We start from the raw sequence: 16,052 nt of genomic DNA, 5'->3' as shown, positions 1-16,052 counted from the left end.
GAGCTCCTTGGCCATGGGAAGGTTTAATGAGTGCTGTGCAACAGGAGGCATTAACTACGTGCTATTTTCCATAACTGAGCTGTCAGCACACAGGCTGTGCCTGCAATTTGGGTGAAGGAAAGTGCCCAAGAGTCCCACAGAGTCAAATAAACCTCCTTACCTCGACAGGAATCTTATCAGTGACGCCGTGTGGGTGCTTTTCCTCTAGGGCCAGGCCTGAGTCACTTGTGCCCTCGTGTTTAGGAACAGGGTGAGGCTCAGCAGGGCTGTGAAGCTGCCAAAGTCCTTCCAGGGCACAGGGAAGTCGTCTCTGCATCGTTTGACTCCTCGCATATCCTTCATGCCATCTATGTGAAATCACACTTTGTTTTGGGTTGGAGCTATTTATATTTGTTGGAGGAAGAGGAATGTGGAAAAAGAACAAGTTCTTTCTGGGTTCCTGATTCAGAGGAGCTCGAGATTTCTCCTGATGGATCCTGACACTTTCCTGACCACACAGGGCTGCTGGCAGCCAGCTCTGCCTGTTGGACTGCCCAGGCTGGAGTCCTGCTGCTGTCAGGACACCCCTGCCCCGTGCTGCTGCTCACTCACACCCTGCTGGCAGGGCAATAACAAAATTACCCCAGCTTTGCTTTCCTCCCTCTCTCAGAGCAGCCTCAGCACCCAGCACAACTCGACAAAACCCACTCAGCTCGAAAGCTTCCACTTCAAATTAAAATGAATGCATTCATTTACAATCAAACCCATTTCATTAATGAATGCCACGTTTAAACTCTGTCGATGCCGTGCCACCCAGCACAGCTCCTGAAGCACTGGCACCAATCCTGCCCTCAATCCCTGGCTGTAACAACGCTCCAGCAGCTCTGGCTGCATCCCCATCCCTCACCTGCTGCAGGCCAGCGTGGGGCAGCAGGAGGGGCTGGGGCTGGCTGGGGCTCTCAGCAGCCTCTGCTTTGTGGATTTGCTCTCCAGCACGTTCCCTTCTGGAACAGCACCTGGCTGGGCTCAGCACTGCCAGTGGGAGCCTCTGGCTCATCTCCTCTCCCTTCATCTTCCCCTGGCTTTAATTAGCTGATGTTTCCACTTCCCCGTTCTGTGGAGCAGGGAACATGTGTGGCAACACAGCCTTTTGCTAAAAATACAAATTAAAGAAAAAAAAAAATCATTGGAGCGTGGAAATGTGAATGAATCCGGCAGCTGTGTCAGCCCTGGAAATTACCTGCAGGGTGTTTGTAAATTTGCAGTGAGCAGCACCTTGTCAAGCAGGTACAAGTCCATGCTGCATGTGGGGAATGGCCAAAACATTGTTCATCAGCAGGAAAAGCTCCAATTTTTATAACAGAGCCCAAAGTCTGGGTAAGAAGGAGGCTCTGCTGTTCTCTGCCTGCCCCTGCAGCTCTACCCGGACCGGGGGTCGGTGTCACCCTCCACAGGGTGGGGACATCTGGGCCCCTCTGGAGGAGGCAGCAGAGGGTACCAGGGGCAGAGCAGGAGATGCTGCTGGAGCAATGCCCCAGCAGAGGCTCTGAGAAGGTGTGGGCATGAGGATGAGCCTGGTGGGCATCTTGAGGGGCTTTAGCTTTCACCAGAGCTCCAGGCACTGACCTCAGGCTGCCTGGGGAAGGAGTCCCCAGCACGGGGAAGGAACTCGCAGAGGGTTTTGGTGCCCACAGGGAACGGTGCCAACTGGGGCAAAAGCAGCTGCAGGTCGGGACAGGCAGAAGGAGCCTCGGAGCTGCGCAGACCTGGGCACCCCTTCCTGCACCACCTAAATAAATCAGTGCCGAAGCTTCCCTCCCTAAACACTTTCTGCCTGTCCTTACAACCACCTTCCTTTGCACGGCAGCAAACTTTTGGCCTCTGGGAAGCTGTGGTGAAACGCGAGCAGCAGCCTGTCCCAGCCCGGGCTGTTTTCCGAGCCCAGCTGCGGCATCCCCGCTAAAAGCAGCCGAGGGAAGGAACCCGCAGCGGGCGAGGCTGCGAACGCCCAGCCCGGGACGGAATAATAATTATTGCGTGCAAGGCTGGGCTCGGGGCTGTCAGCGAGCAGCTATGCGGCAGAACAGGCTGCCGGATTAAGGAGTCTCCGGCCAAAGCCGTGCCCAGGACAGCAGGGGACAGCAGGGAAGTGAGCGAGCCGGGTGGCAGCGAGCGGAGCTGCCCGCAGCTCCCGGGCACTGCCAGCTCACAGCCAGCGCTCCGCGGCACGGCACGGACGGGCTCTGGCGGCTCAGGTCCGGGCTGAAGCAGCAGGGAAGGCGGCCGGCAGGCTGCAGGATGGATTCCACTCGGCCTGGCTGCAGGTGAGGGGCCGGATCCGCTGCAGGACGAACTGCGAGCAGCCGCCGGGCCAGCGCAGCCTTATCTGCAGCGGGAGCGGAGTTAATGTGTAACCCGGCTGTGTTTGGTTAGCCCAGAAAAGCAAAGAAGTCCTGGGATAGGCACGGCCGGGACAAGGCAGCACGGAACGACAGACAGCCTGGTAAAACTACAAAAAACGGATTAATAATCATTTCTGGTCCTGCTTGTCCTTTGCTCGCTGTGCTTTTCCTGCTGGATGGGCTGCGGGTGAGGGGTGGGGGCTCTGGGTACCTGCGGGGCTCTGCTTTGTAAGGGTGAAACGTGGTGGGGGATTCAAAATGTGGTGCTGGGGGGAAAGTTGGGGAAACCTGTGCTCGGGACAGCAAACTGCTCAGGCAGCTGCTGGGGTGCTTCGTTTACGTGTTGAGATAGGAGGAAATTCAGATTTGCCCCTGAGCTGGGATCCATCTCCCTGGGCTGCTCAGAGCTGGGACGGTGCCTGCAGAGGGGGGTTTGCTTAGGAAATTCAGATTTGCCCCTGAGCTGGGATCCATCCCCCAAGGGCTGCTCAGAGCTGGGACGGTGCCTGCAGAGGGGGGTTTGCTTAGGAAATTCAGATTTGCCCCTGAGCTGGGATCCATCCCCCAAGGGCTGCTCAGAGCTGGGACGGTGCCTGCAGAGGGGGGTTTGCTTAGGAAATTCAGATTTGCCCCTGAGCTGGGATCCATCTCCCTGGGCTGCTCAGAGCTGGGACGGTGCCTGCAGAGGGGGGTTTGCTTTGGGTTGTGTTTGGGGCTGGCCAGGACAGAGCCTTTCTCAGGCTGAAGGGGTCTGGCTGCTCTGCCCCCCAGACAGCAAAACCGAGGTGTTCCAACCGGGGATGAAGAGCTTAGAGTGCTGCTGGCTGAAAGAAAGTAGCCTCTTCTCTAAAGCAATTAGCATTAATTGCTACCCGGCACCTCTTTGATGGTTTTTAAAGGACAGTTATGGCAACGGCCACAAGAGCTGAGGGACCTGGCCTTTGGATTTGGGTAAAAAAGACCTTCTTCCAGATATGTTTTTAGTTGGGGAAGAGAGCTGCACCACTGAATCCCAGCTATAAAACAGCTTTTGGAGTACCGTGTCTTTTAAACCAAATGCTCAGTTGCGTTTTTAGTTTGTGGCTGTTACTCACCTCAAAGAAGGAACTAAAATCCTTCTGAGTCATTAAAACTGGGGGTTTCAACACTGATTTTTCCCCTTTTCCGAGCTGGATGAGTGTGCTGGAGCTGTATCACATCGGAGAACTAATGGGCAGGAAAAGGAACTTCTTGTTTCGGTGCAGATCCTCTGCAGCCCGCGGGCTCGGGCTGGACTTTGCCTCCCATGAGCTGGGGCTCAGTGGGTGCCAAAACTTTGGCAGCTGCTTGAGGTCCCTGCAAATGCTGTTTCAATGATAGAAAGTGATTTCTTTAGTGGACTGGTGGTGGGGGGGATCCTCATGGAGAAAATGCTTCCCTGCTGGCCCCAACCAGCCGCACACTCAAGTTCCAGCAAGGCTTTCACTTCCCCAGGAGGGTTCTGCTGTCTGAAATTTGGGAGGGAGGCAGCCAGGAGCAGCACAACAACCATGGCCAAGCCTCCTGTTACTGAGGAGTCGGTGTAAATCTAGAAATCTATATCCGAATTTTGATAGAAATCTAAATTTCACACTGTGGATGCTCCAGTGCACAGCAAAACCCTGCAGAGGCCTGAAGTCCCCCAAGCTCAGCTCTGCTCTGACAGCTCAAATCCCTGTCTGTGGAGAGATCTGAATTCAAAGAATCCAGGGAACTGCTGTTCCAAAGCCACCATTTACTTCAACGTCACTTAAGTAGTAAATAATGCAAAGCTGAAACTGAAGTATTAAACTCCTCCTGCGTGGAGGGATTAGACCTGTCAGGGCGTGGGTGTTGCAATCTGATTTTTGCGGCGTATTCCAATTACAAAGGAATTCTTTCAGGGTCTAACGCTCTGAACAAGCAGCCAGTTCTGCTCACTTATCGCTGGATCTAATTCCCTGATCCTGCTACAAGGAAAAAAAAAAAAAAAAAGCAGCAGTGTGTTCCTGCCTGCAGGTTACAGCACAAAGGGCTCCTCTGTCTCCCGAGGAGCAAATCCTCTCGCGTGTGTCTTGCAGGGGCTGTTGGTGTTTGTTGTGCTGCTCCCTCTCGCCCCCACAGCCCAGTTCCCTTCCCAAGAACAGGGTGGTGCACGTGGAGGAGACTTAGTTGGTGGTGCCAGGAATTTTGGAAGCTTGCTGCTTTGCATCCATCAGTAATGCCACCTTCTGTGGGTGCTCAGCAGAGCTCTGGGCAGGGATAACTGTCCCCTCTGCCACCTGGCAGTGGGGGAAACCCAAATCCAGGCTGCTTGTTGGGCAGCTGCCGCCACACTGGGGTCCCACTGGCGATGGGAGATCTGGGCTGCATCACTGCTGTGAGCAGAGGGGACATTGGGGTGCTGCTTGAACCCCCCTGGGCACAGCCCCAGCCTGCCCTGCTCCCCACAGGCTGTGCCCAAACACACCCAGGCGTGCCCCAAAGGCCTGGGGGCACCTCCCTGGGGGCACCTCCTTGGGGACACCTCCCTGGGAAGGGTGGCACAGGCAGCTCCTTGCCAGGAGGAAGCTCCTGACAGAGCAAGGATGTGAGTAACCAGCAGCACTTTGGGCCAGCACGTTCACAAGTTCAAGCTGCAGGGCTGGCACGGGGTGTGGCAGAGGAAAGAGGTGCCATGAGTCGGGGCTGGGGTTTCTGAGCCGGGCTTGCAGCTTTCCTTGTGCTCATCCACCCCTCTGAGGTGAGCAGGGAGCCACCAGCACGAGCTGGCTGTGCAGAGATTACCCCATTATTGGAAATGCAGGCGAAGCCAATGGGCAGAAATGCTGATGTCTGACTCAATTCAGAAGGCTGAATGATTTCTTTATTATAACTATGCTAAAATACATCAATATGCTGTACAAAAGGAGGATATTAAAACTACATACTACTTTCTCTGACCCTATCTCTAACACAACTCGTGACCTTCTCTGAGAGCCCAGCCCCAGGTGGATTGGGTTGGATTGGATTGGATTGGATTGGATTGGATTGGATTGGATTGGATTGGCCACCAGGCTCAAACAATCCTTACCAGAATCCAACCCAGCAATCTCCCCAGGGAAACAATTCTCCAAACACATTCCACATAGGAAAAACAAGGAGCAGAAATAGAAATTGTTTTCTCTTTCATTTCTCTCTGTGTACCTCTATAAAAAATCCTGAGAAGGAGAGAAATGTCCTTGCCACACCCCATTCCCAATTATTTTGAGGAAAACTTCAAGAATTATTTCTAAAAGCCCAGCTATGCCTTCTCCTGGAGACAGCAGCTGAATACAGAGCACAGCTCCTTCATCCAGCAGCTTCAGAGCCTGCCTGTCCTCCCTCCCAGCGTGCTTGAGTCACCCCAGTGGGATCCTCACAGCTTAATGCTTCTCCTCTCTCCTGCTCCAGCCAGGATATTCCTGCTGTGCCCACCTCCAGGGCAGCCCGTGCTATGCCTAGGAAGGAGCTGGGGATGGCTGGCTGCAACTCTGGCAGCTGTGACAGCATGGTCAGCACGGCCTCCAACCACTCGCAGCGGGTGAGTAACCCCGGGGTGCCCAGCCCAGCTCACCCCTCTGAGCTGGAGAAGGATTTTGGGCAGGTGTCAGCCCAAATCTGCTCTCTGGCCCTGCTTTGGAGGCAGCTGGAGGCCCTGAGACAGCAGCAGGAGCAGGTGAATTCCTGAATTCCTGCCCCAGAGTACTCCCAGCCTTCCCGTCCTGCCACGTGTGTGGGGAGCCCTTGGGGCTGCAGGGGCTGCTCTAGGCCAGGACAGATCCCTGGAGAGGAGATCCATGGAGAGCAGATCCTGTCCTTGGAGAAGGGATCATGGAGAGGGGATCCAAGGAGAGAGGATCATGGAGAGGGGATCCAAGGAGAGAGGATCCTGTCCCTGGAGAAGGGATCATGGAGAGGGGATCCTGTCCCTGGAGAAGGGATCATGGAGAGGGGATCCAAGGAAAGAGGATCCTGTCCCTGGAAAGGGGATCCCTGGAGAGGGGATCCTGTCCCTGGAGAGGGGATCATGGAGAGGGGATCCTGTTCCTGCAGAGGGGATCCAAGGAGAGGGGATCCATGGAGAGGGGGTCCTGTCCCTGGAAAGGGGATCCCTGGAGAGGGGATCCAAGGAGAGGGGATCTGTGGATATTCCCAGTTCAGTCAGAGAGAATAAGAGAAAGGTTTCTGCCAGGCTAAGCCTGGGAAAAAGTTGGAGAGGAGTGTAAACACTAATTTATTATCTTGCTTTCCGTTCATATTGTTTATAGACATGTTCTACCACACTGACCTAAGTGCAGTGTACCAATCAGGTGAAATGTTTTTATTATAAGACCAATGGAATTAATGTTCATGATGGTCCCTATAAAAGAGAGAGGTACTTTTGAATAAACATTCATTTGCCTTCTGAAATGCCTGTCTCTGGCTCAACAGCCTCAGGGATCCTGTCCCTGGAGAGGGGATCCCTGGAGAGGGGATCTGTGGAGAGGGGATCTTCTCCCTGGAGATGAAATCCCTGGAGAGGGGATGCTGTCCTTAGAGAGGGGATCCGTGGAAATGGGATCATCTCCCTGGAGAGGGGATCCCTGGAGAGGGGATTCTGTCCCTGGAGAGATCTCCCTGGAGAGGAGAACCCTGGAGAGGGGATCCCTGGAGAGGGGATTCTCTCCCTGGAGAGATCTCCCTGGAGAGGAGAACCATGGAGAGGGGATCCCTGGAGAGGGGATCTTCTCCCTGGAGACGAAATCCCTGGAGAGGGGATGCTGTCCTTGGAGAGGGGATCCCTGGAGAGAGGACCCTCCCCCCGCAGAGGCTCCTGTGCTCCCAGGGCTGCAGGGGTCAGACCAGTTGGGTGACTGGGTCCCACTGGCTCCAAGCAGGGTGACAACACCTGGAGGAGACAGCGAGCTGAGCTCCTCCTGCCCGGCACCAGATGAACTCCCCAGTTAAGGCAGGGATGAGTTTGGACCATGGGTGTAGATATGTAATTTTTCACTATCTGTCCATTAAAGTTGTTTGTCTCCCGACACCGATCCCAAGATTGATGGGCTAATTACATCCTGCCTGACTCGGAGCATAATTGATATGTGTGAGAGCAGCTCAGTCCTGGCAGCTTTTCCAGTTAATGTCTTGCAAACCAGAACCAAACCCTCGGAGTTTAATGGGGATGGAAGAACAGGTTGTGATACTGCACAGTAAAAGATTTGGATAAGGTGTCTCTGCAAAACAACTCCACCTGGGATAATTCCTGCCCCGTGCTTGTTGATCTGATGCACATTCCATCCTGTCCTGAGCTTCATTTTGTTCATGACAGATTGCAGGAATCACCTTGATATCTGATATTGCAATAACACACCTCCTGCTGCTCAAAATACAACAAAAATTAAACAACTCTGGCTCAGGAATGGAGAACAAGGAGAGTTCATCACCTGCACAGGAACCTCAGTGTTTGTGGAGTTTTCTAAGATTCAGCATTGCTGAGCAGTGCAGGTGTCTGTACCTGCAGATTTGTTACCCAGCTCTCACATTTCAGTTTAAAGAACTGAAAGTTAGAGGCCAAGGTCCCAAGTTCAGAATAATCCACCTGCTGACCCACAGAGCAGGGTAATAGAGAAAAGGCTCTAAGTATATATATTTTTCTTATTTTTAGAGGAGATGGTCTAGTTTTCTGGAGCTGTAAATGCTCATTATTGAACAGCCATTGGCCAAGCAGCCGTCACAGGCTCTCTAAACTACCTGGACATTAAATATAAATATATAAAATATTACAATAATATGCATTAAAATATATATAAAGTTATAGATATGTGTAGTATAATGTAAACCTCTCATATATATAGTATAAAGTAAACCTCTCTTTCTTATATATTTATATATATATTTATTATAAATATATACATATATATTTATACATATTTATATATGCTGTATATATACTACGTATATATTTATCGATGTATATATTATATATATGCAGTATAAGGTAAACCTCTCATATATATTTTTATATTATTCATATATGTATATATGTATATATGTATATATGTATATATGTATATGTTTATATATTTATATATAAATATATTTTTATATAATTAGTAAATAGATATATTTATAATTTTTATATAAGATATACTACATCTATATTTTTATATATACGACATATTTTTTCATGTATTTTAAAGATATATTTTATATTAAAATATATGCATATATTTATCTATATATACATATCTAATATATACATATCTAATATATATACATATATGTGCGTATTTATATATTATATATATTACATATATATTTATTATATATATTACATATATATTTATATATACAACATATATATTTATATATATATATTAGATTTTTATATATATATAAAATATATTTACATATAAAAATATATATGTAGTATGTAACTTCTTTTATCTTTATCTTCTCTTTTCCAGAGTGACAACAGCTATGACTATTTATCTGTGGAAGAGAAAGAGTGTTTGATGTTCCTAGAGGAGACCATTGGCTCCCTGGATGCAGAGGGGGACAGTGGGGTGTCCACGGATGACACCGACTACGGGGAGCCCTCCAAGGCCAGGAAAGGCCCTGTGCCCCGGGGTGAGCTGGAAACCCTTCTGCAGAGAAGATTTTAACATCAAATATAAAAATCTATTGATTTCTTTCCCAAAATAGTTCCATACAGGCCATGTTCTCGAGTACAGATATGCACAATCCACATCCTATCTTGGCATGAATATTTTACAGAATTTTCTGATACCACAACTCAATGGCCTCAAAATTCCACAATATCTGAATACCTTGCATGGCTCGTGCTTAGTGTCAGTAATGAGGATTAATGGGGATTAATGAGGTTTTTCCAGGCCCAAAGGATCCCATTTCCCAGCAGGGATGGATCAGAGGGGCTGGGGGAGTTCTGTGCTGGCCCAGAAGGGGGGAGCACCTCAGTGCTGTGTCCAGCTCTGGCTCCTCAGTTTGGGAAGGACATTGAGATGCTTGAGCACGTCCAGAGGAGGCAGCGAGGCTGGAGAGGGGCACACAAACCCTGTGAGGAACGTTTGGAGGATCTGGGGTTGTTTAGCCTGGAGAAGAGGAGGCTCAGAGGTGACCTCATTGCTCTCCACAGCTCCTGAAGGGAGGCTGCAGACAGGTGGGGTCGGTCTCTCCCACCAGGCAGCACTGACAGAACAGGAGGACACAGCCTCAGCTACATCAGGGAAGGTTTAGGTTGGATATTAGGAAAAAAAAATTCACCAAAAGAATAATAAAGTACTGGAATTGTCTTCCCAGGGAGGTGGTGGAATCACCATCTCTGGATGTGTTTAAAAGAAAATAGACGTGGCACTTGGTGCTGTAGTCTAGTTGAGGTGTCAGGGCATAGGTTGGATTTGATGATCTTAGAGGTCTCTTCTAACCTCATTATTCTGGGATTCTGGGATTCTGAGCAGTGTTCTATGGCCAGAGCATGACTTTAACCCCTCTCTTCCCAGCTTTGGGGAACGGGACTCCCCCTCCAAGCAGAGATCAGCAGCGTGGGGCTGAACAGAGGAGTGGTGGAAGCATCTCTGCCCTGTCCAGCTCGGCCCCAGCGGCTGCTCCAGGCCCAGGTTGTTCCAGCCTTCCGAGGAACATCCCTGCAGCAAACGGAGCTTCTGGCAGCCAAGGAGGTGTCCACACCATGCCAGCAGGACAACCTGCCCAGGAGGTGCCCAAGGAGGGACGGCTGGACCAAGCCAGCGCAGGAAGCCACACCAAATCCGTGATTATCCAACCTCCAGACCCCTTCCAGGATGACCTGGAGTGGTCGCGCAGCTCAGATGCCAAGGGGGAGGAGGCCAAAGAGACCAAGATTCGGACTGCGTGGGGCCACCTGGAGAAATCCACACTGGAAGAGGCCCCTCAGGAGCCCGATGCCAGGCGTGGGCCTCCAACTGCCCCCAAACCGCGGAAATTGCCCCCAAACATCATCCTGAAGACCAGCAGGAACAGCCCCATGCCGGAGCACAACCAGAAGGCAAAAGCAGCACCTCCAGCCTCAGCCACCTCCCACCCCAGCCCTGCCAGCGACAGCACTGCTGAAAAGGGGAATTCAGGCCACCTCGACCCCAAGGAGAAGGAGAAAGCCCGGCGGGAAGCCCTGGAGAAGCTGGGACTGCCCCAGGACAGGAGGGAGCCCAGCGCCCACCTCCATCCCCACGCCAGGGAGCCGCCGCTCCCCAGCGCTGGGCAGCCCGGGGAGGGCTCCGTGCCGGGGATCCGGCAGATCACCTTCAAATCCAACACCCTGGAGCGCTCCGGGGTGGGGCTGGGCAGCTCCATGGGCAGTGCCAAGGAGCAGAACGCCCGGAGCAGCAGCAGCTCCCTGGGCAAGATGTCCTTCATCGAGCGCCTGGCCCCCAGCTTCCTCCGCAGCCGCCCCCGGCCCGCCTCCCTCGGGGCAGGGAAGGACTTTGGTGGCCTGAAGGAGCAGGAGGAGAAGGACAAGAGCAGCAAGAGGAGGTCCCACCCTCTGCCCAGCTTCCCCAGGCCGCCGCGCTCCGCCGTGAGCGTGAAGATCTCCCCGAAGGGCGCGGCCGATGAGAACCGGCGCGAGGCGCTCAAGAAGTTGGGGCTGCTGAAGGAATAGCTCCTGGGGCTGCTGGAAAAGGGGGTTTTCACCCCAAACCCAGCGGCCAGCACTGCCTGGGGCCTTGGGCACGAGCAGCTGCTGCCAGCTCCTGCCCTGGGAGCTCCTCAGCAAACGGAGGAACGCCGCGTGGACAGAATATTTTGTGTAGCAGATGTACATGAGCTATTTATACAAAGCATCTCTCAGCACGGACGGGGTGTGCTCTCCTGCAAGGGCTTTCATGCATCTGGGGATTCATCAAAACAGGGAAGCCATGGAATTAGGGGTTTGGCTTGTTTTCAAAGGGGTTGCCTGTGGATAAAGTGTCTCTGGGAAGAACTGCTGGACTTTGCTGCTCCTTTAGGACTTTTTTTTTTTTTTTTTTTTTTTGTTGTTAACTTTATCACAGTCTCTGAGGCCTGAGCACTCATCTGCCACGTGGAAGTGCCTCAACAAAGCCACCACTGCCTGCTGGGTGGGCTGGAGGGCTGCACAGACATCCCAGTGCCTCCCCTGCCACATTCTGCTCCCCACCCAGCCCTGACCTGGAAGAGCACCTGGGAGAGGCTTGAACTGCAGGAACTGACAGCTGAGGAGGCCAGAAGCTGTGCTGGTGTCAGTGCTGCCCAAAAATGGGGCAGATGCAAGGCTGGGACAGCTCCAGCTCATCCTGGCACCTCTCAGGCCCAGCTGATGATGCCAACACCTTGCTGCTCACCTTGGGGAACAGAGGTGGTTGGTGTCCCTAATAAACCTGTGTGTGATCAGAAAGTGCCGTGTGGTACAGATTTACGTGGCAGACGGGTAAATAATAAATACCCCTAAATAGGGGGGTTTAAAACAAAGAGTTCTGAGAGAAAGGATGAGCTAGGCCAGGTCTGTCCCACCTAGAAAATGGAATATTTGATCAGCACAGGCAAAGTCTCCCATGAAGTAACCTGGGATGGTGGAAGGTGGCCCTGCCTGTGACAAGGGGAGGAACAAGGAGAGCTTTAAGGTCACTTCCAACTCAAAGTGTTCCGTGGTTCTGTAATTCCTGGTTCTCCCTGCAGGCACAAAGAGGGAATATGGAATTCCTGGTGCGCCCGTGTTTGCTGGGCAGCCAGGCAGCAGCAGAGGTTCCACCCAGCCCCACTGCTCAGCCTGGGGACTTCCACCTGCAAATGTTTGACTTTAAAGGCAGCAAGAGCACCATGAGGAGAGGAGGGGGAGTGCCAGACCAGCCTAGGTCAGGGGTGGTTTCATGTGGTGGAAAAATTTCTCATCCAACCCGAGCTTCCCAAGAAAGGCTCAGCAGTCTCTGTTGTTGGCTCTCAAGGCAGTTTATTGCAAGTTTTCTAAAAGATTTTCTCCTTGGGCTGCTGTGGTTTGCTCACAGCTCAGGCAGAGGCACACACACACCCTGACATCCTCTCTGACCCCGACTGCTTCTTCTCTCCCACCCAGGGCTGCTGCTGTCTTTTATATGGTACATTACGTGTGACATGGTTACAGTTTTCCCCAATGCCTATTACCTATATTAAATGGTGATTTTCTATCTTTTATATGGTACATTACGTGTTACATGGTTACAGTTTTACCCCAATGCCTATTACCTGTATTAAATGGTGATTTTCTATCTTTTATATGGTACATTACGTGTTACATGGTTACAGTTTTCCCCAATGCCTATTACCTATATTAAATGGTGATTTTCTATCTTTTATATGGTACATTACGTGTTACATGGTTACAGTTTTTCCCAATGCCTATTACCTATATTAAATGGTGCTTTTCTACTCTAAACCAATCTGTGAGTGCCAACATCACCAAGAACATGGAGGTAAAGTGTTGGAACGGAAAATGTCTCTCAGACATTTTTAGAGGTTCCAGGCCCAGGTCAGAAGCATTTTAGACCCTGGCAGGCAGCTGCAAACAGCTGTGATTTTGGGTTTGAGCCATGGAATGAGTTACCAACTTTGGAGGTGGAACAAGCAGTCACAAAGGGTTAGATAGTATAGTAAAAGTAGTTACAAAACAGAGGGGAAAATTTTTTTAGTAATGTACAGGGGGGTTTTAGCACCTGTCCAGGGGAGTTTTTACTTTGTACATGGGGGTCAGAAGTTCTAAGATGGAGGAAAGTGGGCTGATCCTGTTCTTCCTCCTTCTTCTTCCTTGCCTCCATGTTCTTGGTGATGTTGGCACTCACAGATTGGTTTAGAGTAGAAAAGCACCATTTAATATAGGTAATAGTCATTGGGAAAAACTGTAACCATGTAACTCGTAATGTACCATATAAAAGACAGCAGCAGCCCTGGGTGGGAGAGAAGAAGCAGTCGGGGTCAGAGAGGATGTCAGGGTGTGTGTGTGCCTCTGCCTGAGCTGTGAGCAAACCACAGCAGCCCAAGGAGAAAATCTTTTAGATAACTTGCAATAAACTGCCTTGAGACTTAACAACAGAGACTGCTGAGCCTTTCTTGGGAAGCTCGGGCTGGAGGAGAGACTTTTCCAGCACACAAGACCCCAGACCAAGCCCAGGGCTCTCACAGTAAGGAAAAAGAAAGAGGGAGGACAGGGCAGGCCCAGATCCCTCAATCTTAAACTTCTGACCCCCATGTACAAAACCAAATCCCCCCTGTACAGCACTCAAAAATTCTTCCCTCTACTTTGTGACTACTTCTACTCTAATATCTAAACTTTTGTGACTCCTTGTTCTTCCTGCAAGGTTGGTAAATGATTCCATGGCTCAAACCCAAAATCACAGCTGTTTCCAGCTGTGCCAGGGTCTCAAATGCTTCTGACCTGGGCCTGGAACATCCAAAAATGTCTGAGGGACATTTTGAGTTCCAACAGGGGAGATAAAAGGGTCAGCCAAGCTCCTGCCTGGGTTAAAGCTGCGTGTTCATCCCTGTGCTCCTCTCCTCTGGCTGCTCTGTCCCAGCCAGGGCTGATCCCAGCTCTTCACTGCTCTGACTGCTCAGCACCTGCATGGTGCAAGTGCCAAGGGAAATCTCACCTTGTTCATCTCATGAGAAAGGAGGAGAGCATTAAGGACTCTCTCAAAGCATTTCTGCCCTGAAACAGAACCTAGACATTTCTTAAAACCAGATTGTTTTGGAAACAAAAGGCTTCTCTTCCAATCCTTGGCTTTAGTCAGAACCATTGTGTGCTGGTGTCATGAAAGCTGAGTTTTGTTCAGATTTCCAAGGAGAAATCTCACTCCCAAAGATCCTTATCAATCTGTGACGTGGTGATGCTCACAAACAGGAGCTGGTATGAAATGGGTACAAAAGAGAACAAATTAAAACAACAGCCAGAGAGCAGCAGGGTCATTCCTCTGGGAATGAAACCCACATTTCTGTGCCTTTCCTGGAGCTGCCAGGAAAGCATCTGCCAGCCCAGAGCATCACTCACCACGGGCAGGCATTGCTGTTTCATCCTGCCAGGGGAATATGGAATTTTACCTGCTGGATCTGTTTGTAGCCCTTAGAAACGGAGCTGTTTATGCCCCAGGGCTGGGGCCTTATGCAAGAGCAGGCCCTGGTGCCACCCAGAGCTGAGCCCTGCTGCTGGCAGAGAGATCTGCTCCTGAGAGAGATCCTGATCCTGCTCCTGTTCCTGCTCCTGAGAGAGGGATCTGCTCCTGTTCCTGCTCTTGAGAGCGGGATCTGCTCCTGAGAGAGGGATCTGCTCCTGAGAGAGATCCTGATCCTGCTCCTGATCCTGCTCCTGGGAGAGAGATCCTGCTCCTGCTCCTTCTCTTGCTCCGGCTCCTGCTCCTGGCAGAGGGATTTTACTCCTGCTCCTACTCCTGCCCTGCTCCTGCTCCTGCTCCTGCTCCTACTCCTGCTCCTGCCCTGCTCCTGCTCCTACTTTTGCTCCTACTCCTGCTCCTACTCCTGCCCTGCTCCTACTCCCACTCCTACTCCTACTCCTGCTCCTGCTGCTGCTCCTACTCCTACTCCTGCCCTACTCCTGCCCTGCTCCTGCCCTGCTCCTGCCCTACTCCTACTCCTGCTCCCGTCCCTGCTCCTATTCCTGCTCCTGCCCTACTCCTGTCCTGCTCCTACTCCTACTCTTAGTCCTGCTCCTGCCCTGCTCCTACTCCTGCCCTACTCATACATATCCCTGCTCCTGCAGGGAGCGAGGCCACCTCAGCCCCAGCCGGAGCACCTGCAGGTGCCTCCTGCTGCCCCTCTGCTCCTGCTGCCCCTCTGCTCCTGCTGCCCCTCTGCTCCTGCTGCCCCTCTGCTCCTGCTGCTGCAGAGTTCTCTGCTCCTGCTGCTCAGCTTTGCTGCCCAGCCCCGGGACCATTTGAGGAATTGCTCAAAAAGCTTCTTTCCCTGTTGCATTCCTTGGATTCCTCCTGAGGGTCAGCACCCTGTGCACACCTTTCCTGTGCTGCAGCTCTTGGGGAGGATGCCCTGCCCTTCTCTCCATGCCTGCTTGGTATTCACAGACTGTCCTGGAAAGGTGCTGCTGCTGCAAGGTCAGGGATGGGAAGGATTGATGCAGCTTAGTGCTGCAAGCAGTTAATTAACATCAGTAAATTGTTCCGTGCAGTTGCCTCCACGGGTCAGCCCCTCTCTCTAAAGAAAGGCTGCATTCGTTTGGAAATTAAATTGCCTGTAAGGAACAAAGAATCTTGCTTTGTCCTCATCATGGGAATGGTTTGGGTTGGAAGGGACCTTAAAGCTCCTCCAGTTTCATCCCCCTTTCACTATCCCAGCTTGCTCCAAGGCTGGGTGGGAGCAAGACAAACAAAATCCACCCCCAGGTTCAGGCCGAGCCCAGCAGAGTTCTTGGGTTCTTGTCTGGGCACCCCTGAAATCAAAATCAGGCTTGATACCCTGGCAGGGGCTGGAATGAGAGGAGCTTTAATGTCCCTTCCAACCCAAACCATTCTGTGATGCTGTGAATCTAATTCTGGGCATATTTAACTTGATTTGTGCCTGGAAGGCAAAAACCCAGCAGAGCCCAGACACAGAACAGCCACGAAGAGAGATCACAGCCTTGCAGAAGCAACAAGTCTCAGAAGGGTTGGTAAATGTACC

The 16,052-nt window shown here is 51.5% G+C and overlaps 1 protein-coding gene across 2 annotated transcripts; it reads left to right on the top strand.

Annotated features, from left to right (window-relative positions):
* The first annotated feature begins 2,126 nt into the window (after nucleotides 1–2,126).
* Nucleotides 2,127–11,790, top strand: C26H1orf116 (chromosome 26 C1orf116 homolog). 2 transcript variants are annotated; one of them, XM_085561388.1, is made up of 4 exons: nucleotides 2,127–2,303; nucleotides 5,811–5,940; nucleotides 8,849–9,011; nucleotides 9,902–11,790. In XM_085561388.1, exons 1-4 carry the CDS (start codon nucleotides 2,278–2,280, stop codon nucleotides 11,035–11,037), a joined length of 1,455 nt encoding a protein of 484 aa, XP_085417514.1. In that variant the 5' UTR covers nucleotides 2,127–2,277; the 3' UTR covers nucleotides 11,038–11,790. The 2 variants fall into 2 exon arrangements, with proteins under 2 accessions (XP_085417514.1, XP_021391006.2); XM_021535331.3 differs by lacking the exon at nucleotides 2,127–2,303 and adding an exon at nucleotides 2,343–2,482.
* The last annotated feature ends 4,262 nt before the right edge of the window (nucleotides 11,791–16,052 follow it).

Source organism: Lonchura striata, chromosome 26 (assembly GCF_050655825.1).
Source record: "Lonchura striata isolate lonStrDom1 chromosome 26, ASM5065582v1, whole genome shotgun sequence".
Taxonomy (NCBI): domain Eukaryota; kingdom Metazoa; phylum Chordata; class Aves; order Passeriformes; family Estrildidae; genus Lonchura; species Lonchura striata.
This window is presented reverse-complemented; position numbering and strand designations above follow the sequence as displayed.